The sequence below is a fragment of the Lethenteron reissneri genome, chromosome 35 (assembly GCF_015708825.2).
Source record: "Lethenteron reissneri isolate LAM-NWPU_2019-01 chromosome 35, ASM1570882v1, whole genome shotgun sequence".
Taxonomy (NCBI): domain Eukaryota; kingdom Metazoa; phylum Chordata; class Hyperoartia; order Petromyzontiformes; family Petromyzontidae; genus Lethenteron; species Lethenteron reissneri.
The window spans coordinates 6,205,592-6,229,919 of NC_083813.1; the positions used below are offsets into that span (position 1 = coordinate 6,205,592).

At 47.4% G+C, this 24,328-nt stretch overlaps 1 protein-coding gene across 6 annotated transcripts in view; it reads left to right on the forward strand.

The window, feature by feature from the left end:
- LOC133350850 (uncharacterized) overlaps nt 1-20,403 on the forward strand; it is a 173,193-nt gene extending 152,790 nt beyond the window's left edge. For 5 of the 6 annotated variants that reach the window (XM_061565644.1, XM_061565643.1, XM_061565642.1 and 2 more), the window contains 12 exons: nt 1,083-1,298; nt 2,048-3,246; nt 5,603-5,855; nt 8,150-8,239; nt 8,878-9,207; nt 9,981-10,151; nt 11,594-11,771; nt 12,406-12,522; nt 13,373-13,696; nt 15,288-15,532; nt 15,926-15,977; nt 19,367-20,403. In XM_061565644.1, coding sequence (XP_061421628.1) covers nt 1,083-1,298; nt 2,048-3,246; nt 5,603-5,855; nt 8,150-8,239; nt 8,878-9,207; nt 9,981-10,151; nt 11,594-11,771; nt 12,406-12,522; nt 13,373-13,696; nt 15,288-15,532; nt 15,926-15,955 — 3,153 coding nt within the window. In that variant the 3' untranslated portion in view covers nt 15,956-15,977; nt 19,367-20,403. The remainder of the gene's footprint in view (nt 1-1,082; nt 1,299-2,047; nt 3,247-5,602; nt 5,856-8,149; nt 8,240-8,877; nt 9,208-9,980; nt 10,152-11,593; nt 11,772-12,405; nt 12,523-13,372; nt 13,697-15,287; nt 15,533-15,925; nt 15,978-19,366) is intronic. The other variant, XM_061565641.1, reaches the window with a different exon arrangement.
- Nucleotides 20,404-24,328: the final 3,925 nt, after the last annotated feature.

Genomic DNA, 24,328 nt, shown 5'->3' on the forward strand with positions numbered 1-24,328 from the left:
ATCAAAATATATTTTTCTTCTTACTTTTCAGATGTTTATAGATGGAAAGAGAATTTAAATAACCCTCTGTGATTTGTGAAAATAAATATATTACATTAACCCTACGTGTCCTGACTTTTGGGCAACCCTGTTTCATATTAGGTTTGTTTGTTATTTTATCAGGAATGAGGTTTGATGTAGATTAAAGTAATATAACCTGATTTCATTGTTAACTTCACATTTCTAATTCCTTCTGCTGTAAAACCTTCTCAAATTATGGGAACTTTATAGAGTTCACTATGTTAGACTTGCCTAAAATAACCACATCTATACACTGTGTGAATATACACACAGCATGTTCTACATATAAATACATGTATCCTGAGATGCCTTGCCTCCATTGTCTTTGGGAGTTTACAATGCAGGACCTGCCTTCCCTTTTCAACACATGGTGCCTCGTCTCTCTCCAAATACCATACGGGCTTTGTTCTGTTCCTCCCCCCTCCTCCCCCCCCAATCCTACGTCTGCATCTTTGTACAGACACCGTCGGCTGCCAGGCTTATTATGATATAATTCTATCCACTGAAGTATTGACGCACCGGTGCATTGTCCGGACGATGCGATTTGGGACAACGTTTGCGTGTAAGTGTTGGCACTGAAATCAAAGTCAAAAGTGTCACTCTGGTCAAAAGGAGCAATGGAGCACTGTTCGTATCCATTCGTCGCCCTGAGCCAATGGTGTTAATTCCACGTGCCCATGGCAGGGGCCAGTTTACCTAAAATGAAAACCACTGTGTTCTTCCCACAACAACGGTACTCATTTTATCACTCCCCCCCACCACCTCCCCCTTTCCCAAGAGATCATTGGTTCAGTCGACATTGACCAAATCTTCTCGAACTCACAACCTTCAGATAGCGGCTAGGGCACTCGTAACCACGGTGTAGTCTGGCCGAATTGAATTCCCAGCGCCCTACGATGGGACACTGTGCTCCGTTGGGACAATGCGCTCTTGTTGCGCAAGGCATCCAGCAAGTGAATGACGCCAGCATCGGTGACGTCGCGCGTCTCTCTCTCCCCCTCCCTACGCGCGTGTCCCTGCAGGCGTGCGACTGGGCAGCGGAGGGCGTGCGTCTGCTCAGCCGCGTGACCCTGGATAGCCCCGAGGAAGCTGCGCCCGCGCTGCGTGCCCTCCAGGAGGGCTACAGCGCTGGCCGCGGAGCGGGGCTCACGGACGAGGCGTTCATGGAGATGCGCGAGGTGGCCCAGGGCCTTGGCAGCGACAAGGGGCTCCAGCGCTGGAAGTTCGCCTGGTTCAAGGTGCCGGGCGCAAACAATCGCCGCGTTGGCATGATGTTAACTACCTCGCCTGGTATACAGGAGGATGAGGGTTCGATGAGGGTTCGATCCCAACCCTGACGCCTTTATATTTTAGTTATCCCAGTGGGCGTGTGGATTTTTCTCCGAGTTCTCCAGTTTTTCTCTCCACATTGAGAAACATGCATTTCGAGTATTTGGCTGCGATACATTTTCACGTGATAAACACTTTTGTTGAGCCCGATCGCTTCTGTGGCCAGGTCGCTTCTGGAAAAATAATCTATATAGCTCAGTGGGCCTTACCTGGTAAAATAACAAAAAATCATTAAAATATATATATAGTCTTAGAACCGAGGATCACAGTGGTTTGCAATGCGTTCAACTGTCTGGTTAGGATTTCCACGCTCGTTCTGGCCAACTTGGTTTTAAGTTAATGTTTTGGCTTTTACCGTTCATTTAACTTTTGACCCTTGGTTTTTGTCGACTCCATTTTACACCGGTGAGGAGGATATCATTAACTAATGATGGTTTGAATTTTATTCAATGGCTTTTTATCGGCAATATTCAGTGAAGAACATTCCCAATGATTGTTACCACGTTTTTGCGTTGGCAGGCAATTGTGAAATATAACAGTGAATTCATATAGTTCACTACACATAAACAGGTATTCATAATAGATTTCACATTCGACACACGTGTGTCTGTGACTGCATCAAACGGAGTTTGTCGTTTTGTTTTTTCTCCATCTCAAGTACCAAGACACGCGGCAACTGCTCGAAAAAAAGATGGAGACGCTCCGAAAAATGAAAAAGGCATCCGAGTCGTCAAAGAAGGCCACGCACACGGACACGCAGAAGACCGTGGCCAAAGTGCTGGGTTTAGACAAGAGTCAACCAGAAAGGCAGAAAATACCGGACATTGGAACTCCTAAGCCTGTCCCCAATTCTCCGGACAAAGCGACGCAAGTTCTCCCACCCAAGGAGCCAAACGCGCTGCCCCTTAATTGCTCAGAGGAGCAAGCGTTTCCCGCTCGGAGCGGCCAAGAGCAGAGCGAGCAGGGAGTGCCGCCACCTCTGCAGGCATCCACGCCCCTGCTGGGCAGGCCCAGCCGCATGCAGTCTTACCTGCAGGACTGCCGCGCGAGGTCCCACTCCACCACCGCCGCCTCGTCGTCGTCGTGCGCCACGGAGCCCGCTGGACAAAAACAACGGAGCACCCACCCATGCTCCGCCGCCACCTCCGCCACCTCCGCCACCTCCGCCTTGTGCTACAAGGAGTCCCTGCGCCAGGCGGCTGCCTCCCAGTTCAAGCACCACGTCTCCTCCGAGTTCCACCGCAGGGGCTCCTCCGCCTCCTCCTGCTCCTCCTCCTCGTCGCACAGAAGCAAACCCGCCGCCGGCGGCTCCGTGTCCTCCTCGAAGTCCTACCACGGCGAGCCGGCGGAGCGACTCTTCTCCTCCCCCTCCCCCTCCGACTCTCCGTTCTCTCCGCTGTGCTCGCCGCTCTCCTCTCCGCCGCAGCACGGCCACCCGAAGCTCTGCCACACCTCGTCGGCCTCGTCGTGCCGCTCGGAGCCGGCCCCGTCGCCCCAGCCCTGGCCGAGGCCGCTCCGCCAGCCCGCGCAGAGGACACCCGCGGCCGGCGCCGCCGCCCCCCCCCACCGGGAGCGCAGGGAGTCGAGCGCGTCGCTGGGCTGCGCGTCGCCCGACGGCGCGGGGACGTCGCCCGCCTTCCACCAGCGGTCGGGCAGCGAGCCGGCGCGGCGTTCGGGAAACACGGGCGTCTACATCAAGGGGCTGGAGGTGTGCGGCGACGCGGCGGCTGCGGCGGTGGCCGAGGAGCGCGGAGTCGCTCTGGCGGGGCCGCCCCACGCCGCCCTCGCCAAGGTGCGCAGCCTCCCCGACGGCCCCACGTTCTACGGGTCGGCGGCCGACGTGAGGCTACGGAGCAGGTGAGCGACGGCTCTGCTTCGGTGCTACCTGCCCCACCCCCCCCCCCCCCTCCGTCCGGTTTCTCGCGCACCTCCGACTAGCACGGTTGGCTACGTACGGCGCGAAAGAAGTTCAACGTACTTACGCGTGTGAATTTTGTCAAGGGTGTCGGAGCGTTTTTTTCCTGGGTGACGTATGTATGTTGAACTTCTTTCGCACCGTCCCTATCGGAGGTGACGCCCGTCGCTGATCTGGCTTTTGAATTTTTTACGATTCTTGTGGTGTGGGACGGTAAAGTATGGGAATGCTCGCCTCTTCTAAGACGTCTGGCCGGTGTGGAAGAGTAGGCCAAACACCGACTCGAGAAGCTCTCTCGAGCTCTCTCTAGTTGAGCCCCTTCTGCCAGCAGTGACATGAGCAAGCAGTCGTCAGTCACACTCCAAAGGATAACTTCTCACATCGGGCCACTCATTGTATCAACGTCGGAGGGATGAAGCGCTGCGATGATCCCTTGACCAGGAATTTAACTCGGCATTTAAAACGTTACATGCACTAACAACGGCAGCCAGCTGGTTTTCAGGACAATATCCTAATTTTGAGAAGACAATTACATATTTCTGTTGACAAAATTACCTGAACTTAGTTCTACAATGGCAGAATTACACCTTCCTGTTGAAAATTGGAGTCAATTTGCCAGCACTGACAGTTTTACGCATACGTTTTGTATTATATTGTTGTTTGGAGTTTCATTTCAATAGACTCGAACAGCCAGATGATGGCAGTATATTAATAATTTTCATCAAGATTATCCAAAGCAGGCCTGTGAGGTTGACCTTCATGAACTTTTTTCACAAGAGCTCTATTATATCACACATGGCAGTTATGGTTCATTTACCTAATTTGCAAAGTGGTCCCACGGGGATTTCTATTTACAGCAGCAGCAAATCTCACACCACATAAACACAACACGCTCTACAGTTATATGGACCATACGTGGGGTTACATTGAGAGCAGCAGCACTGCTCTTCTATGCTTCCACGCATATGCACCGCGGCTTCACAAGCCTGGTGAAGTATGATCAAACAACCCTCACAACCAATACGGCACGGGGAAGCCTTCATCCAGCAGTGATATGACAAAGGGGCTGGAAATTATTATTGTAATAATACATTGCGTTTAAATTACTTGTATTGTCTATTGAACAACAATTCATATTCACTTGACATTAATCCATATGTCGTATTGACGTCTGGCTCAAATTAGCAATAATTTTGACAGCAGGACTAAGAAACGCCACGGGCATTATTTGAAGGGCGCAGAGGCTTAGATCCGTCCGACGGATCTAAGCCTCTGCGGAGCTGCGCTGCACAGTCCAAGCTTCTGGTCAGCGGCAGAGCATTCTGCACTTTGAAAGGGACTTGTGCTTCGCTGAGAAGGCAGATCTCTCTACGAGGGCGGCTTAGAAGAAATGTGATTATAGATCGGCGAGTTTGCGCACCTACGCGTTGAATCGTTAATGTGGCCCTGGCTGTGACCAATTATGGGATTTTTTTTGGGCTTATTGCCATGGTAAAATAAAAATGAGGAGGCAAAAAACCAGCCCCCTACGATGATGAGAATGGGGCCCCCTGGGGGGAGATTAGGCAGACCTTGCGCACACTTTTGGGGTTTAAACCTGTGTAGAATGAGATGCCATTGGCTACATAATCAGCGGCTGCTCAACGTTTTGTGTGACCACTGATTTGGGGGCCTCCCGGCAATTACGTCGGAGGTGTAGGGGATGGCGGTCAATTACAGCATAACTTGCTGTGTTACAAAAAAATAAACCTCAAACGTTATGTCCCACAATAATGTGAACTGTGAAAACATTTATAAATGGACATCAAGAAATAATACATCAAAATCAGATTTATTTATTTTGAACTCTGACGTGCTTGCTTACCCACTAATGCGATGACTTGAGCCATTCAAATCTCCACCATTGCCTGGATATTTCTACACCATTCCAACAAACAACATCAGCGATCTTACTTTAACGAGGACAAGCCGATGAGACTCGTCCCAGCGAAACATCTGAGTGTGCGAAACACCAACGCCACCTACGGCTGCACCTCCGATTATCACGGTTGGCTACGTATGGTGTGAAAGAAGTTCAATATACCTACATTCTCCCGCACCTCCAATTAGCACGGTCGGCTATCTACGCTGCGGAAGAAGTTCAACATACGTACACACAGGCGCGTGACGATATCATCCGTGCGTGCGTCATATGTCAACGACGGTATCGCGGGGGCCCCCTGCTCGTCTGCGCGTGCGTGGCCGTCGTGCGTGCGCGTTGACGTTGGCGGCCATGCGTTCCTTCCTGGCGCGTGACAGCGGCAAGCTGGGCCACGTGGTGGCCGAGATGGTGTCAACGGAGCGCGAGTACGTGCGCTCGCTCGCCTACGTGGAGGAGAGCTACTTCCCCGAGCTGGAGCGGCCCGACACGCCGCAGGACCTGCGCGGCCAGCGCTCCGTCATCTTCGGCAACCTGGAGAAGCTGCACGACTTCCACGCTCGCTACTTCCTGCGCGAGCTGGAGCAGTGCTTCAGCCACCCGCTGCGAGTCAGCCACTGCTTCCTGCGCTACGTGAGTGCCGCCCCGCCCTGCACACAGCGGTCGCGGGTTTATGGAATTAAGCGGTCACGATTTCTTGGGCCCGCTTCCCAAGCAGGGTTTTCCATTTGTTTGGAATGAGCGTGGGCTGGGGGCACGCTCGTCCTGTTAATGTAGCCCTGAGCGAGGGGTGGAAATTCCACGTTTCTCTGCCGGCGGTGGCTATATGTATTGAAGTTGGCTTTGGCTGGTTCAGCCGAAGTTACATGACTTTTTTTAAATCCCTTAAAAATAAGATACAAGTATTGCTCCAGGTTTGTTGCGCACTTTCTAGATTTGAAGTTTTCGTGACTGCAAGGATCCATACTCTTTGGTTCTTTTGGGAAAGTCACGTAGGTGAAAAATAAAAGTAAAAATAAATAAAATATTTTTTTAAATAAAATAAAATCTTTTTTTATTTGACTTATTTTTACTTTTATTTTTCACCTTGTTGCACTCTATTTGTTGTTCTCCCTCTTCAAAATCTACTTCGTATTCTGAGTTTTTGTAATCATGACAAAAATGAGAGTACAATGTTATTGTTTATGATCCATTATAGACTCGCTGCATCTCAGGAGTCGTTCAGCAGGGTCCTGTATTGCGATGTTTGGTCAATTCCATTTTCAAGAACGTTTTGTACGAGTGAGGAAACTGGCGTACATGCAGGAAAGCCACCGTTGTGATGGGTTTAGTCGACAATCGCAGGTCCCTGCAGGCACATTCATGAACCTACACATTCTGTACTGGCCATCTCACGGCCCAGCAAGTTTCGGGAGTTGCACGCAAGTTGGTGCATACTCTCTTTGGTTCTTTTGGTAAAGTCACGGAGGTAGAAAAATAAAATAAAAATAATATATCACGACGTTTCGATGGAAACACAAGCGGTCGTCCTCTGCCTACGTGACTTTACCGAAAGAAGCAAAGAGGATGGATTCCTGCAGTCACGAAAGCTTCAAATCAAGTTGGTGTAATTCGCTAGCTACCCTGAGAAGTGTTGGAATATTGGCATCTGCCACTCTGTGGCCTCTTCAGTCTTTTATAAAATGAGCTCTTTGTGTGCATGCAAATGAACTGTTGGTGCGAAAAATTAAAGTTAATTGTGACAATCCGATGTTGGAGGGTTTTTTAAATAGGGCCCATAAATCAAAAAATCTAAGCTCTGCATGCAGACATTCCATTCTGTAACTCCTCACTATTATGTTGTGCTGGTGTTATGCATGAATAATCCCCATTGTGCGGTAATGCCGTAAATAAACACGCATTGTTTGCCTTCTTTTCATGAACTACAAAGGAAGTCACGAATGTGAGAACCAAAGCCACCTTGTGGGTAGCTGCACCCTTGAACGCAAACTACCCTCGTTCTTATTTCATAGGCGGCCCCATGCCATTTAATGTTTATTTAATAATACTGCAGCAATTACTCCCATATAACATGAGAGGTACTCTCATATAACATGAGAGGAACTGTTCTTTCGTGCTGCATCATCTCTGCCCATCTGTCTGTAACGGTGGGGGCTGAGGCGTGGCAGGGGAGTGCACGATAATTCCCGTAAAGATGAAGAAATCTGAATTAGATCCTAGTGCTGAGTTGTTCATTCGGGACTTAAATCAGAGAAAACGGCCAAATTAACCAATCGGGTTGCCTGAGAGTTAGTGATGAAAGCGCGCCGAGCCTCCCCTCTTCATGACGTCATGACACATGACGTCATCATGCACCTTCACATCGCCGGTGGTGGTGATGGTGGCTATGCACGTGGCTGGTAATCCAGCACTGTGGAGGCAGCGAGGGTGGGTGGATCGCACACAGATGTCGTTGAACTCCCTTGCCGGGGGCCACGAGGAGCCATTCCCTGGCCTCGCCAGCAGAATGCAGGATTAATATCATCTGTCCATGCTGTACGGGCGAGAGTATTGCCCCGTCACATGCTTAGGTTTTCTCCGGGCGCTCCGGTTTGCTGACACATTTATAAAACGCCCACGAATATAATCGGCAGCAAACATCCTAATATATAGAGCACTGATCACCACCTGGCAGCCTTCCAGCTTGTCTGTAGTTCCTACTCGGCGATTTTGAGATGCAATCTGCATCATCACTGCCGCGATTTGAAACTAAGCATCAGTTTTTTGGTTTTTTGTTTAGATGCACACCACGTGACATCTTACGTGGGCTGGAATGTTACATGACTATTGGATGCGTTTTCTGCCTTGTTTGGTATTGGTGTAGATTCTCCGTATAATTGGACATCATATAATATTCAATAATGTCACCTATGCTTTTATTTGTTCAGGAGAAGCAGTTTGAGATGTACGCCCTATACAGCAAGAACAAGCCACAGTCGGATGCACTCCTGGCCAGTCACGGCAACGCCTTCTTCAAGGTAATTCATTCATTCCTTTCTGCACAAAAATGTGACATTACCCCAGGCAGTGTTGATTTTCATTGGTGGTCTGGGATCAGTGATGGGTATTCCACTTTCCTATGGCAGTGGCCAGATAATGAGACCGCAACTAAGACAGCGGCTGAGTGGTTACCACCACTGAACTACCGCGTTTAATTATCGGCTGCAGCAAACATCAGTGGCGAGTGATGTCTGGATCGGTGCTGTGCGCACCCCTTCGACCCGCGTGATGCAGCACGGAGAAAATACGGCAACAACAAGCCCTAGGATTGTGTACGGCTAAACAGAAAGACCTTTAAATCTTGACTTAAAGCTTCCGTGACTGCAGGAATTCATATTCTTTGGGTCTTTCGGTAAAGCCACGTAGATAGAAAAAAATAAAAAATAAAAATAAAAAATAACAACAATATCACGGCGTTTCGATCGCAACACAAGCAATCGTCATCAGGTGAAATATATAGCGGGAGAGCTGCTGAGGCAGGAAAGAAAGACATTTCCCTTTGCTTACGAGCACCTTGCCTTTAAGGGTAGGAGCGGCAGTGGCGCAGCGACTCCACGATCGTTTGTCACAACTTTTACCCGTCCTCCAACCCCCTGCTCGTGAACGCCAAACGCAGCGGAAGCAGCTGGAGATGGGAGACAAGATGGACCTGGCGTCGTACCTGCTGAAGCCCATCCAGCGCATGAGCAAGTACGCGCTGCTGCTGCGCGACCTCATTAAGGAGTGCAGCTCGCTGGCCGGCGTTCCGCCCGACGGGGGCGTCCTGCCGCGCGCCGCCTCTCCCACGTCGTCGTCGCCGCCGCCGTCCCCGCTGCCCGGGGCCGCCGTCCCGGGCTACGCCCTGGAGCAGGAGCTCTCGGAGCTGAGGGCGGCGCTCGAGCTGGTCCGCTTCCAGCTGCGGCACGGCAACGACCTGCTCGCCATGGACGCCCTGCGCGACTGCGACGTGAGTGGAGCCGCCGGGGGGTTTCGGTTTTTTCCTCGGCCGCCGCGGGTCGCGTGGTTCGTTTGCCGTCCTTCGCTCGCACCTCCGATTTAGCACGGTTGGCTACGTGTGGGGCAAAAGAAGTTCAACGGACTTATGAGTATGAATAGGTGATTTTTCCGGAAACTCAATAAAAACTAGTTTGTCAATAACACTGCCATGAGATTAAAAATAAATATATATATTTGATCTAGATTTGAAGTTTTCATGACTGCACGAATCCATACTCTTTGGTTCTTTCGGTAAAGTCACGTAGGTAGAAAATAAAAAAAATTTAATCACGAAAGAACCAAAGAGTATATATATTTGGTGATGTTTCGGGCAATGGCCCTTCTTCCGAGCACATAACTGGACGTGATCATATTTGAGGATGTTCAGTATTTCCTCCAAAGTGCTCCAGGAGCCAATGCGCTATGAAGCAAGCGGCGCTCTGTTATTGGCGTGCTTCAATGATCCACCCCCACCACCAACCATTCAGTGGACTGACAGGATTCTGGATTGTGATTCAATGTAACTAACAGTTAGTTACTTTTGCCCCATTCTTGCTCTCTCATTTGCATCGTTTCTCATTCAGTCCATTTTGCTGATCCTGCATAGTTTGCGTAAGTTTCATACAAAAATAAACGATCGCGCGCGCGCTTTGAGGCGCGTATCGTGAGCGCAAGAGCCAATTCTTATCGACGAATCGACGCCCCGGTTGCGTGCTCTCCGTGTGTGCGCCGCCGCTGACGCAGGTGAACCTCAAGGAGCAGGGCCAACTGATGCGCCAGGACTCGCTGGTGGTGCTGAGCGGCCGCCGGAGGTACCTGCGGCACGTCTTCCTCTTCCAGGAGATGGTGCTCTTCAGCAAGACGAAGCGCGTCGAGGGCGGCTATGACGTGTACGTCTACAAGAACTCCTACAAGGTGAGACGGTGCCCGTGGCGAGGCTATTCTGGGTACGCGAACGGCATTGCGGTGTTATTAGTCGTGGTCGTGAGTTTTAAACGTTATTCTGGCTCTTCTGCGGTACAAGGGCATGTCGTCTCAGGGGCAAATGCATCAACAGCAATCGCCCACTTGCTGATAACAATGCCTAGACAATGTACAAACTACTCTTTGATTTTTTCGGTAAAGTCACGTAGGTAAAAAGGAAAATAAAAATAAATTAAATCACGACGTTTCGGAGGCAACACAAGCCTCCCTCATCAGGTGTACTGAAAAAACCAAAGAGTATGGACCTTTGCAGTCACGAAAACTTCAAATCTAGAATTAATGTACAAACTGTTAATTAATTCTAATAAAGCTATGGCCTAGCTGACAGTCAGTACCCACTTCCCAGAAGCCTTGGAGGTGACGGGGGGGGGGGGCGAGGGGGGGGTTAGAGGTCAGAGTGCTGAGCTGGAGCCACTGAGACCCTGGGTTCAACTCCAGGCTTCAGCTGACAGTCTGGCCACCAGTGACTGCACAAAAATAATATTACATTAAAAAAATTGAGAAGTTAAACTATTGGATCGACTGTCGTGTTAAAAACCTTTCTCAGCGGCAAGGTATGGGGGAAAGTGAGCCCTCTAGTGTTTACGTGTGATCGGTCACTGTGAAGGAGCACAGAAGCAATTGTGTGATATCTGCCGTCTTTGGGCTGTTCTCCAGCACACGGGGAGATGTCATACTCTGTCAGAAATCCACGTGGATTCTTCTTCTCGTGATATAATGGGCGATAGTTCAATTGACGTAAAATTAGGTGAGAGGACAAGGTGGACAGACCTGCTCTGAACCAACATTTTCACAAATGATGATGATTAGGAGTCATTTATTTACATAGGGAACCCTTAGAGAAGGCTCCAGAAATGCTGGATGGACCTGCATTTGGATGTTTGACCAGTTTCTCAGATCCTTCTTACGTTTTTCCTTGTGTGTGGTGGGCAACGCATGTTGAGGGGATAGCACTTAATAAATCCGTAACACATTTGTGAACAACATTGCCTTCAATTAAAATATATGTAATATATAAAAGGTAACGTTTAGGGTAATAGCCTTCCTTCATCGCACATAGAGAGGCCACAGAGTTGACTAATGTGTTGAGGTTTTTGTTACGTGTTTCTTGTGCATTTCTGCCAATGCAGTATCTCTAAATAATTTGCAGACAGATCAAAAATCTTCTTTCCGTACTGCCCTCTGCTGGATTGACTGATCAACGCATCCGATCTTAGTTCTGAAGCGTTTAGAGAATAGATTATTGACTCAAATTGCAACCCAGAATTCGTGACAGCTCATGGAACAGCAAGGCTAAATACTTCCTTTTGCACGCCTGCTACACGCCCACACGGTGACGGATGTTGTGAAGCTGATGCAATGTCGTTGTGTAGACTGCGGACATCGGCATGACGGAAAATGTGGGAGACAGCGGCCTGCGATTCGAGATCTGGTTCCGGAGGAGGAAGTCCAACGAGACGTTCATCCTGCAGGCTCCGTCTTCCGAGGTCAAGCTGGCCTGGACGGAGGACATCTCTAAAATCCTCTGGCAGCAAGCTCTCCGCAACAGACGTGAGGCCCAAACGACGCTGTGCCTGCGTTTATTATTTTATTTATTCGTCATCGTCGTCGTCGTCATCTTCTTCATCAGCCAATGTTTGTAAAGCCTCCACAGAGGCTTAATGACCTCGATATCCACATATATAACGTTGCTCATTTCACCTTACCACATATGTATGCATGTGGAACTTCTTTCGCACCGTACGTAGCCAACCGTGCTCATTGGAGGTGCGGGGGAAGGACAACAAACTAAACACAAAAAACAGTAAAGCGTACAAAAAGCAATTCCAAAGAAATTAGTTTTCAATCTAGATTTCAAAGTGCATAGCTCCAGTGGCTTAACCATCCTTCACTGCCCTGTTATGTCACAGTATATCTCACTCCTGCAAATTAGCCGATCTCACCGCTCCGTCTCTCCGGTGGCCATTCTCTCGGGCGTGTTCTCTCCTTCGCCTGCCGCTCGGATCCATCGGCCTTAATCTCTTCTCGTGTCGCGGCCTGCCTAAGCCCGCGCCCACTTACTTGTCTTCGCGATTCGATACGACCAATTATTTGCACTTGTTTCCCTGATCCACGTGCTCTATTTGCTTTTTCATTCTCCAGTACGTTCACGTAAAAAAAACTCTGGTGGTGTGCACAACGGCAGATATACGGATGCAAGAGCTGGTGTCCATGGGGATTGGGAACAAGCCCTTCCTCGACATTAAACCCAGCGATGCAGCCATCAATGACCGTGCCATAGACTACATCATGAAGGATAGAGGTAAGGTGCTGAGATGTAACCTCAAAACACAGTGCCTGTGTGCATATGCACTCGTGCATGCGTGTGTGCGTGCGTTTGTGCGCGTGTGTGTGTGGAGCAGTGGCATAATCGTGTAGGAGCAGTTGTGTAGCGGTTGGCAAACTGCATGACGAACCCGGTGACCTGAGTTCTATTGACGGTCACGACCAACACCAGTGAAGATTATCTGAACCGGTCCTGGGCCTTCGCTAGGTCGACTCAGCCTCAAATGAGTACCTTTAATCACATCCACTAAGGAGACAAAGGCGGCCAGGCGTGGTACTGGCCACCAACCCCCTCGTGTGCCGTGCTGACCTTCATAGGTGCTTGCTAACAACACTTGCATCAATAGCCATATATGATGTTTTATTTATTTAATTTTTCTATCTACGTGACTTTACCGAAAGAACCAAAGAGTATCAATAACCTGTTAAGGCTACACAGGGAATCTTTGTATATCTGAGCGTGTGCATGTATGTGGTTGTGTCTGTGTGTATGCCTGTTTGTATTGTGCAATTCCTTGCAAATAATAAATTGTTCTGGCTGTCAAGCAGAAATCTTCCTTGGATTACATTTTTCAGCTTACAAGGGGCTGTTTGTTACGTATAACGATGGTAACGTAGTTTTAGCCTCCGCATTGACACCACTGCTGTCGCAGTTTCTGACGTTGTATTCCTTCCTTGAAACCATACCATTCCCTTCTGGCCTAATCAACAGCGTGAATACCTCTTTACAACAAGTCGTAAGCACCGTCACACGTTTCTGGATTATTATTTTACATATAAAAATTACAACCAAAAATCTCTCTGCGGATTTCCCCCGCCCCGCGCAGGCGCGGCTAGGACGCGCGCCTCCATCGCCGTGTCGTCCTTCGACCACTCGCAGCCGTTCAAGCGGCCGCACTCCACCATCTCCAGCAGCAGCAGCTCGTCGTCGTCGGGCCGCAGCCAGTCGTCCTCCTCGCTGCTGGGGCCCCTCAACCTGCACGTGTGCGGCGCCGCCGGCGCCATCCCCTTCTCGCCGCGCGGCACGGGAGGGGGGTCGCCTGCCGGAGGGGGGGCGGCGGCGGGGGGAGGGGGGCGGCCGTACGACGTCGGTGGCCGCATCGAGGAGCTCGACGAGTTGGAGTACGAGAGCGGCAGTCAGCCCTCGATGAGTGCGTTGCGATTTTCCACGTTTCGCGCCGGTCCTCGGCGGTTTCGCGCCCGGCGCCTTGGCCCTGTGTAAACATCTGTGGGTGAATCCGGCACCCAGAGCGCCTCGCGGTGGCTGCGTGCCCCCTGCTCGGCACACGTTGGAGATTCCTAAATGTTTACATTGTTGTCATGACCTTCAATTTATGAGCGTGTTGAAATTCCTTGAAGCCTGTGCGTACAGAATTGATGACCGCGAAAGTGTTTCCCGATTGAGTTTTGTCATCAATTATTCTAAAAACCTGAGAAAGCAAGTGACTTGCAAGCAGTAATGTGTACATAATCAGCTAGGTTTGTGCCAGACTCCGTGCACATTGTAACTACTGCTATTCATTCCCATTACCCGGACCTGCATTTTTTACATTGTTTACGTTAAAAAAGAAAGAAAGAACTTAGTGGCCACGATGAGCTGGATGAGAAGCATTCTTGGAGTTTCTAAACCGGAGAAAAAAATGTCTGGAAGTGGAAACAAATTTAGGGGACAAAGTTAAGGAAAGAAGAGCCACGGTCGTTTGGGCTCGTTTGTTAGAGTGACCTGGGTTAGTGTGCATGTGCCCTGCACATATACGTCGATGGAAACGAGCAGAAGACCCAGAGACAAAAGGAGAGCGATAGTGTATGTGTCTAAGAGGTCTAGAAGAACAGCGAGTGAGATTGAAGGATACTGGCCAGGAAAAGGCACACATGGGTGAAATACATTCATCCCCATCGTTGCTGCCGAGCTGAAGGAATGCACGTTTGACGCTTTGCTAATTGTGGGCCACATTTCCCTCTAAAAGGAGTTCCCGCTAGTGCGGGCCCTTGCCTTGAGCAGTGGAGCGAGCAAGCGATCGCAGGGCTGCGCTGTAATAGAGCGATGAAATAGGACACCCGACGAAATCGCCGATCAGAGATTTGCCGATATGTGGAAGAAAGTAGGCATGGTGTTGGCCGAAGGGGCATTGTCTTTGCCCATATATGGTCATTGTGGATCGTGAATTGAGGTTTAATTGTATCGATTCAGCCCAGTCGATCCGGCAGCCTTCATTTGCAGTTGATGCATTTGCAATGGATTCATTGGCAAGCAATACTTGAATCAAGTAGTGGTGTGATGCACCCCCAATATTTGATTGGCGAATATCAGCAAAGTCAGTTATTCCATCGAGAGTGCTTTCATTGAACCACAGGGCCTTTAATTCTAGATTTGAAGTTTTCGTGACTGCAAGGATTCATACTCTTTGTTTTTTTTGTCGGTAAAGTCACGTAGTTAAAAAATTAAACAAAAATAAAAGAAAAAATGAAAAACAACTGAATTAAATCACGACGTTTCGGAGGCAACACAAGCTCCCGTCTTCAGGTGGAACCGTCGCAGCAAAATTACCGTATCAAGTTTTTTAAATTCAGTTGTTTTTTTCACTTTATTTTATTTTTTAACTACGTGACTTTACCGAAAAAACCAAAGAGCACAGGGCCTTATACTTCATTTTGCTTTGCCTCGACCCACTGCTTCGCTGCAGCGTGCCGCGTGAGTAAAGCGCGGCTTGCGCGGTGTGTGTGCGCTGCGTGCGTCCGCAGCAACGGAGAGCTCCGAGTCGTCGCAGTGCACCTCGCGGGAGAGCGGCTGCGACTACGGCTCGCCCGACACGGCCCCCGTCCCCGCAGAGACGCCCGCCGGCACGCGCCTCTCCCCCTCGCCGTCCCTCTCGCCGTCGTCCGTCCCGTCCGTGGCGTCGTCCGTCTGCTCGTCGACGTCGCGCACCTCGGACGTGTCGCTCCTGGGTCCCTCGGAGGCGCCAGATGGCGCGTTCACGGTCGCACCGGTACGTGCGGTGGGCTATACCGGTGGGGGCGGAGTCGAGGGAAGGGAATAAACACATGGCCGTACACGAGAATTGCCGGCGTGACGAACGTGTCGCGCGTGTTGGGCAAATGGATGCTGACAGCGCAGTTGGATTCCTGTGATGTCCACATTAATCCAGTAATGAATCGACTCGTACGCTTGCTAATCGGCTAAATATTCACTGAGTTACGTACTTTGTCGTCTGCGATCACAGCACGACGACACCCTTGACGCCTGCACAGATTTGGATGAATGTGTACGTAGTTTTTAATGTGATGACATTCTGGCTTCGGGAATTAGTTATAATGTGTTCGTGATGTTCTCGTAAACATAGATTAGCAAATTTTTTTAAATGATCCTATTTCCTTCTCAGAAAAATCGGATTACCTCCACGTTGGTCTGAAAGTCGCAGCAAACGGCATAAAGTAAGCTCAAGCAAACTCGAAGCTAATTTAGAGCTCTATTGAACAAGTCGGTTAAGCCATTCTTCAGAGGCTGAAAATATGTTTGCACTGTCATCGTTAACCACCACTGACCTAGCAGCGAAGCACGTGTAATAAGTTGTTTCGCTTCAGAGATTATTAAAAAAAAAAGGTGCAGCACTGCAATTGCTTGCTCACGCCACTGCTGGCAGAAGGGGCTCCACTAGAGGGCGCTACATGATGGTACATACTGTGTGTCACAGTAGAAACCATCGTGTAATAATAAAGCCTCTATTATATAGACCAGGGGTCGGCAAACCTGCAGCTCCCGAGCCTCTCTAAGGGCTGCTTCGTGACGTCGTCCACGTTGCATTGCTGCTCGTGAAATATGCAGGTGTTTGTTTCTCACCTGGATATTGCCGACCCCCTGTTCCAGACAAGGGCCAGTTGTCGATAGCTACGAGAGGGCCTTGATGCACGTTCACTTCATTAAAATGTGTGATTTATAAAGGAGAGCTAGTACAGATTGAATCCTCCCATTGTTCCTGATTGTTTATTGAGAACCATATCCTATTCACGTGCATTGCGGCTCTTGAAATATTGAGTTTTTTTTACTGAATTCGATAAAAAAGGCTCTTATAATTTTAGTTTCCGACCCCTCGTAAGACTATTACAGTTGATAGACAATATTGTATATAGACTATAATATAGACTACAATATAGTCTATATTGTGGTATATGTATTTTTATTATAAGGAAGTGTTTCTTAAAGATGACAATGCTAACTTATTTTCAGCCTGTGCTTTAACATCACTGCTATCGCAGTTCCTCTGGTTTTATTCCATTCTTCATATCATACGATGCACAAAATCAACCCTTGGTCTTAATCGGTGCTATCGCCTACAGGAGGTCAGTGTTCATGAAGCTACTTGCGTTGTAGATATTTCTCAAGGAACGTTGGCACAACCAGAATCGGCAACAACGGATAACTTAGCACTCAAGTCTTCGCAGTCAATGTTATCACAAATTGATATCGTTAGGTCAAGTAATGTCGTTAAGAATCCTACACCACCCGATACAGCCAAACAAACCAAATTCTCACTTCTCTAACTACAAAATTTGGTTGTGAGAATTGTCTTTAAACTTACTGGTGAGCTGGAACAATCACCATTGGTGCGCTAAACGCTTGTATACGTCAATTTAACACGTAGGCTTTCGCGACCAGTATTATTCCTAATATTTACAATTGAATGATTACCAATCTATATAATTACAATATCCTCCCCCTCTTTCCCTCGAATCACTGCACCAGATTGAATTAAATGATGACGTCACCCTGCTGCTGCTCTATTTAAGACCGGGAGCAACAGGAGAGCTTCACCATTCTTGCCCGATGAAGCTGGATGTAATTATCAGCGAAACGTCGTGCTACTCAAATTTTTAAATGCTGTTGATTATCTCTTCAACACACCGGTGGGCTAAAGAAGTGAATTATTTTGTCCTTTGAAAAACTTGACACATTTTTTACTGTTTGGCCGTGTCGGGTGGTGGAGGGTTACGACACATTTATAAATAACGCGATCTGACCCAAAAACCTATATTATGAGCTTGTATACGTGATCATTTAAGTTGTATGGTTATCAGGTGGTTGAGGGTCTTAATGGCACAACATTGGTCAGATCCTTGAGGCCCTCAACCAAAAACAATGAGTGACTAATAATGTAGTTTGCATTGTTTCCATAGCTTTGACAAATTATTTGGTGACTTTACCAATCCTGCTTTGAATAATCACATGTAATCAAAAGCCCTTATAGTTATGCCACGTGTCCATTTATATACAGTATTCAGTGTTGGCCTTCATCTCACTGTTAAGCCTGCAATCATAATGTGCCAACGCTTCATTCTGAAATGGCCTGCTCTATTTCTATGGTGGTTGTGGTGTTTTCCATCATTCTGCTTTGCTAACCAATTGAGTGCTTCCCATCCAGTCTTCTCATCTGTGGAGATGTTTCCAATGGTGTCGCACACAGATGCAATTCATCAACACTGAAGATCGTGAGTTGGGGGTGACATTGTAAAGCCTACCTATTCTTAGGTTTTTTCGGTAAAGTCACGTAGGTAAAACATTAAAATTAATAAAAATAAAATAAAATAAATCACGACGTTTCGGAGGCAACACAAGCTTTCGTCTTCAGGTGGAACCGTCACAGCCACGACAGCTGTATCAAGTAAATGAGAGATTGCAGGAGCTACCACTCCGTTTATATAATGGTTGGAGAGGGAGTGGTAGCTCCTGCAATCTCTCATTTACTTGATACAGCTGTCGTGGCTGTGACGGTTCCACCTGAAGACGGAGGCTTGTGTTGCCTCCGAAACGTCGTAATTTTTATTTTATTTTACTTTTATTAATTTTAATGTTTTACCTACGTGACTTTACCGAAAAAACCTAAGAATATGAATCCTTGCAGTCACGAAAGCTTCAAATCTAGAATTAAAGCCTACCTTTTGGGCCTGTTCATGATGTAACAGTTTGGTGGCCGTGCCTCTGAGACCAGCGGACTGTGCTGGCTCTTCTGAGATCACTTGCCCGTTATAAAAGCGGGGTCTTGAGTGTGAGTGTAGCAAGTTGATGTCCTCAGCCTGGTCACCAATGAGTGAACAAATAAAGCCATCGTTTTAAAACTGGTTTTTGCACTTAATTTGGATACATTTCGAGCTTTGACAAAAAATTCTATTGGTTTGACTCATGCGACAAAAAAATTAAAATCAATAAATAATCACATCTGGTGGGGAGGGGGGGGGGGAGTCAGCACACCTCCACAATAGTCTGCATGATATAAGCTTGGAATCACTTTCAGTACTGTGGGAGATGTTTCTAAATCTGCACACTGCTTTGACCATGAGGAATGTCTGTAAAATTGCCAACACGCAACACTGTGCTCACCTTTCCACGACTATGCTTGTGGAACGATTACTTGGAAGAAACAACAAAAAAATGTTTTTCCATGAAACGTGTTCCTCCATTGGAACCTCATTTGCCAGTAAAAAATATGATAATTGTTTTTTAACCCTTCTATCTGGCAACAAAACTGACACCTTTTTTTACAAGGAGTCATGTTTGCATAGACCACAATACCTGCAGTCGTAATGCAAACAAAAAAACATAACTCTGATAGGACAGTGCATACATTATCAGAGTTATGTTTTTTGTTTGCATTATGACTGCAGGTATTGTGGTCTATGCAAACATGACTCCTTGTAAAAAAAGGTGTCAGTTTTGTTGCCAGATAGAAGGGTTAAAACCAATTATCAACCGTGTTCCTCTTGTTTTTTTTTACACAACGTGCATTATTGTGGTGCTTTATATTGACGGCCGTGTCTCGTGTGTACAGGTCTCGGAGCGACACTAGAGGGCGCATGACGCTGGAAGTCGGCAGCCAGGCCGAGACGCCGTCACACCCTGCCTCTCTGTGTGGACAGAGGCCCGCGCGAACCCACGCATTCCTTGCACGTGCTCGCGAACGAAGAAGTGAGCCCTCGCTTTTCGCGGTTCTCACAAAGAGCACCGTCCGTCAAAACGAAAAATGCCAATCAACGAGTATGCTTTGTAATTTGCAAACGTGAAAACAATTAGCGGTGTGTCATGCAAAGAACTTGAGCTGCATTTCCCCCCACCACCACCACCCCTCCAAAACCATTTCAGCAGACGTTATGCTGAGTACAGCAGCAGTGTTTGTAAACTAAAGTACTCCCCTTTTTGCACAAGAGTCCCGAGTTAAGTGGACCCAGTGTTTGCCTCGCAGCCAGAAGGTTTTGTGAGTTTGAATCATGTTGTGTCTGTTGCCTTGCCGTGGCTTGACTTTGTCAGAGGCAAGTGTGGTATCAAAACGACACGTGGCGTGCACCAGCCTGCCTCGGTGACGATGTCGCTACTCGTCCGTTGTGTATAATGCGTCCGAACAAGATATGTTTGAGACTTGGGAGAAACAAAAAAGTGCTTAGCCCCCCCCCCCCCGCACACCAACTGGTAATTCTTACATTTTGTAAACTCGCTTGCGATGTTAATTATACGTTGTTTGATTAACTTTTGCCGAATAAAACAAACTATATATGCTATTAACATGTCATCGTCGCCTTTGACTGTTTGGGTAAAACAGGTGGGCGGGTTATTTTTGTACGCATTGCAAAAGAAATGTAATGGCATAATTGCGACGCACCAATATTTTATATCAGCCCATCATAACTTACATCTGTGCGCTTGTGTGATACTGTTAAAATGTACCGTTTTACATTTGTTGTGTATTTTTTGTAAAGTTTTGAAGCTTGTTTTGTAGTTTATTGTAGTTTACTACTTGTTTTAAAAAAATGTACAGTCTTTTTTTGCATGCCCACAATAAAAACACTCGGCCTTTTTAGAAGGCATTGAATAACAACATGTCTTGAGTTTATTTGTTGTTTATCTAACAATGATAAAGTTCCCTTTATGTATTAGGCCTCACCGAGCCTCAAGGATATTTTAACGCACCGCTTGCCACTTGTGATGGTGAATGTATTGCTAAGCAATTGTGCGTGTGGTGGAACAGGGCAGCTGTCCAGCCTGGTAAATCTGAGGCCACTTGCGACCTTAAAATCCTGGGGGCGGGGGGGGGTGTCAGCTTCGTAATAATACACAACTTGCAAGAATGCATTTACACGTAATCAGCCAATGTGCTGATGCTGCTGCTGCGTTTGTAGTGCATGAACACAATTAACATGAAAAAATATCAACAAACTCGTCATCAAAACTGCCTTTAAAATGTATATCTATAAAACATCGGTGACGTTTTGGGCAACAGGCCTTCTTGTGCTGTGAAGAAGTGTCATTGCCCAAAACGTCGCCATGTGCACGTAGCCCTCGCCTCTCACGGTATTGTCGCGGTTTCTTTGTGCCTCGAGAGGTGGCAATGCGAATGTGGAAAGAAAGTTGAGTGGCTGGAGAAAGTACTTTGGGCAAAATTAGATCGGCAAACCTGCTGTGCGTGTACCGTGTAGACCCCGTGGGTGTCTTTGTCCCACGTATAAAAAAAAACAACCAACCCTTCCATGCAGCGCCACACACAAAACCCATTATCATCAACCCTCGGCAAAGTTATTTTTACTCTCCTTATGTGCACATTGTGATAAGAAATGCAATTTAAATTCATGGTTAATTAATTACCAACAATGTGACCACGTGAATGTTTTTTTTTCTTGTGCCACTATCCAGTCGGCCTTTATTAAAGCCAGCGAGCGCTTGTGTGTTGTCAGTGTGACGGCCGGGCGTGGTGCTGGCCACCCACCCCCTCGTGTACCGTGCCGGCCTTCATAGGTGCTCGCTAACAGCACTTGCCCCAGCAGTCTGTTAAGGCTATACGGGGGGGGGGGGGTGATCTTTGTGATGTCATGCCCGTTGTAGAAAACACAATGGCAATGGGGAAATCTGGTACAACAACATTACACCCCGAAATATAACTTTCTTTCTCATCTGAATAAATCACCTTTTTATATTGCATTAATAAAAACAAAGTGTATGTCCTATCATTAATAACTATATGTTAAGCATGGACACACTACGGAAGGAGTGATGCGGTGACGTGCAGGAAAAAAAGCTGAATTGGGGCATCGCAGGAATGCGAAAGCTGGCATGGGGGAGGCCTTCAGCTGTGGATGGACCATGTTTGTTCATGGCAGTGGTGATGCACAGCGCGGATGTCCACAGCCTGCACATTCTTGCCATTGCCGACTCCAGCTTGGGGCTGGATACGTGAGAGATTTTTCGTGGCGATTTCTTCCAGCTTAAGTAGAGTCTTCGCTTATTCCCTTTTCTATTTGTCCTCGTTTTACCAAATCTTATGCCGGCACAAAAGCTGCCGTTTGTATAAATCGCTATGTTTCGATTTAAAGCTTTCGTGACTGCAGGGATTCATCTTCTTGGTTCTTTCGGTAAAGTCACGTAGAAGGGAAGTAATAAAATAATAAAAATAAAACATAATAAAATAATTCTCACGACGTTTCGGCCACAACGCAAGCAGCCGTCCTCAGGTGAAGACCAGGTCTGTCTCCCCGACAGACCTGGTCTTCACCTGAGGACGGCCGAAAGAACCAAGAAGATAAATCGCTATGTCTTGGCACATTTGTACGAATGTCATTACTAGGACCGTTCCAAGTGACATGTTTCACCTAATTATCGGTGTTTATGCCAGCAGCACGCTTATCATAATTGCAGACGCAGTCACCATTTACAAACTTGGTCAATGGCAAAATGCAAACTTGCAATGCAGCAACAGCACGACCTTATTACCGGCGGTCTCGTTCCATGACAATTCTACTCTCTCACCACTTCAAGTGAGAACGAGAAATCTGACTGCATTGCAAACGTCGTTTGCAATCCTGTTGACGTGCGTAGTGCATTCACATAGGTTTTGCAACAACAAACGTGTCAACCCATACGGTTTACCCGTATTCTTGTACAGAGACATCGATTTTTCAGGTCCACATGGCGTACAGCCGTTTCAATACGGGCAAATGTGTTGTCTGTCTGTGTTTCTCCCTTGTGATGGAACTTTGTAGGATGAACGTTGAGATTTATAAGGGCACGGGGTGACCTATAAGTTCTGAATTGGTCTGTAATACGGTAGGCACTGATAAGGGGTTTAAAGGTATGCAAAACAGTGATGGAACACAAATATCTCATAACAAAGTATTTCAAGTATTTACCAGGACCTCTGCTTGTAAACTGCACTTCTTTTTTCTACCCTCAGCTTTGGCAGCCACAAAGTATGTAGTGCCAACCCCTGTTCTAGATGAGCGCCAGTTGTGGATAGCTACAAGAGGCCCTTGACTTATGTTCACTTCAATCAAATATGTGATGTATAAAGAAGTGCCAGTGCAGATTGAATCTTCCCATTGTTCCTGATTATCTGAAGCAGCCACAGCGCTGTAGATGACAATCTCCACTGGGGTGCTTATCCAGGGTTTGAAACTTGTTTTCGCATGCCAGCAGAATCAGAATCTTCATTCTGAATGAATCCGATTAGCTATAAAGCTCTTATTCAAGCGGCCAGGAGTTGCCCCTTTAAGGACTGCTTTGCCACGTTATTCACATGCATTGCAGCCCTTGAAATATATATATATCACCGAATTTGAAATAAATGCATCTTCTTGTTATTTGGATTTCTGGTCCATGCGCGAGCCACTTCCACAACGCAGTTCCATATGTCTCGATTTTAGAACGGCTGTTCGGAAGCTTTTGTGATATTCTGGATTGTGTGCCTGATTAGAATGTTCTGGCCTCAATCGTGACTTTTGTTATGGACAACAGGAGGGACTGCCTGAGTAGTGGGCGGGGCTGGCAGAGGAGAAGGTGGAGTCTATGAACGGTAGGCAGGGCCAGTAGCCAGAGGAGCAGGGCCATTGGCTGTCAGAGGGGCTAGTTGCGGAGTGGGTGTGATTATGGAAAAGTAGGCGGTGGTCATTCACTGTGTGGGCGGGGATAGCAGCTAAGTTGGGTGTGGTTATGCAAAAGTCAGCGAGGCTGACAGTCGGGAGAGACCATGAGCTCGCAATTTGCCCCAAACATTTAGTAGCCTCAATACAACAATATAGACGATAAGAAAAAAAAGACACCTGTATTTGCATTCACAATCACCTTTGTGGCACAAGAAACCAAAGAAAATGCAGATAAATTAGCTGCATGTTACTATATGTGTTAGATTTCATATAGGCAGCTGGCAGCTAGACAAATACAGCTGAGTATGAAACTGTGATCTTTAAATGTAGACAAATATAGTTACATGCATAGCCAAATATAATCAAGAGGTGTTTTTGTGCTCAAATGAGGATGAAGGTGGTTTCTTATCTGCTGTTTTCAGACCTGAGCAGTGGTAAAAATTCCACGCTCCTATGGTGGAGGCGAGTCTATCCATAGGACATCTACTCGGGAGCTTAAATAAATGTGATGAATGTGTATGGATGCTAATCAACCATATACCATAGGGTTGAAACACTGGTGTTATTTCTAGATTAATTTTAGATTTGAAGCTTTCGTGACTGCAAGGATTCATATTCTTAGGTTTTCTCGGTAAAGTCACGTAAGTAAAACATTAAAATAATAAAAGTAAAATAAAAATCACGACGTTTCGGAGGCAACACAAGTCTCCGTCATCAGGTGGGACCGTCACAGCCAGATTTGCTGCATCAAGTGAGGCAATGATTCAAGATGTAATCCCTTAAAAGCAAGTTGAGGGGGGAGGAGAGGGGGGGGGAGCTCATCAGAATGTGGTAGCCAATGAATGGTGTTATTCCCTGGGGTGTTTTTTGAAGTACTCTGGTTTCCT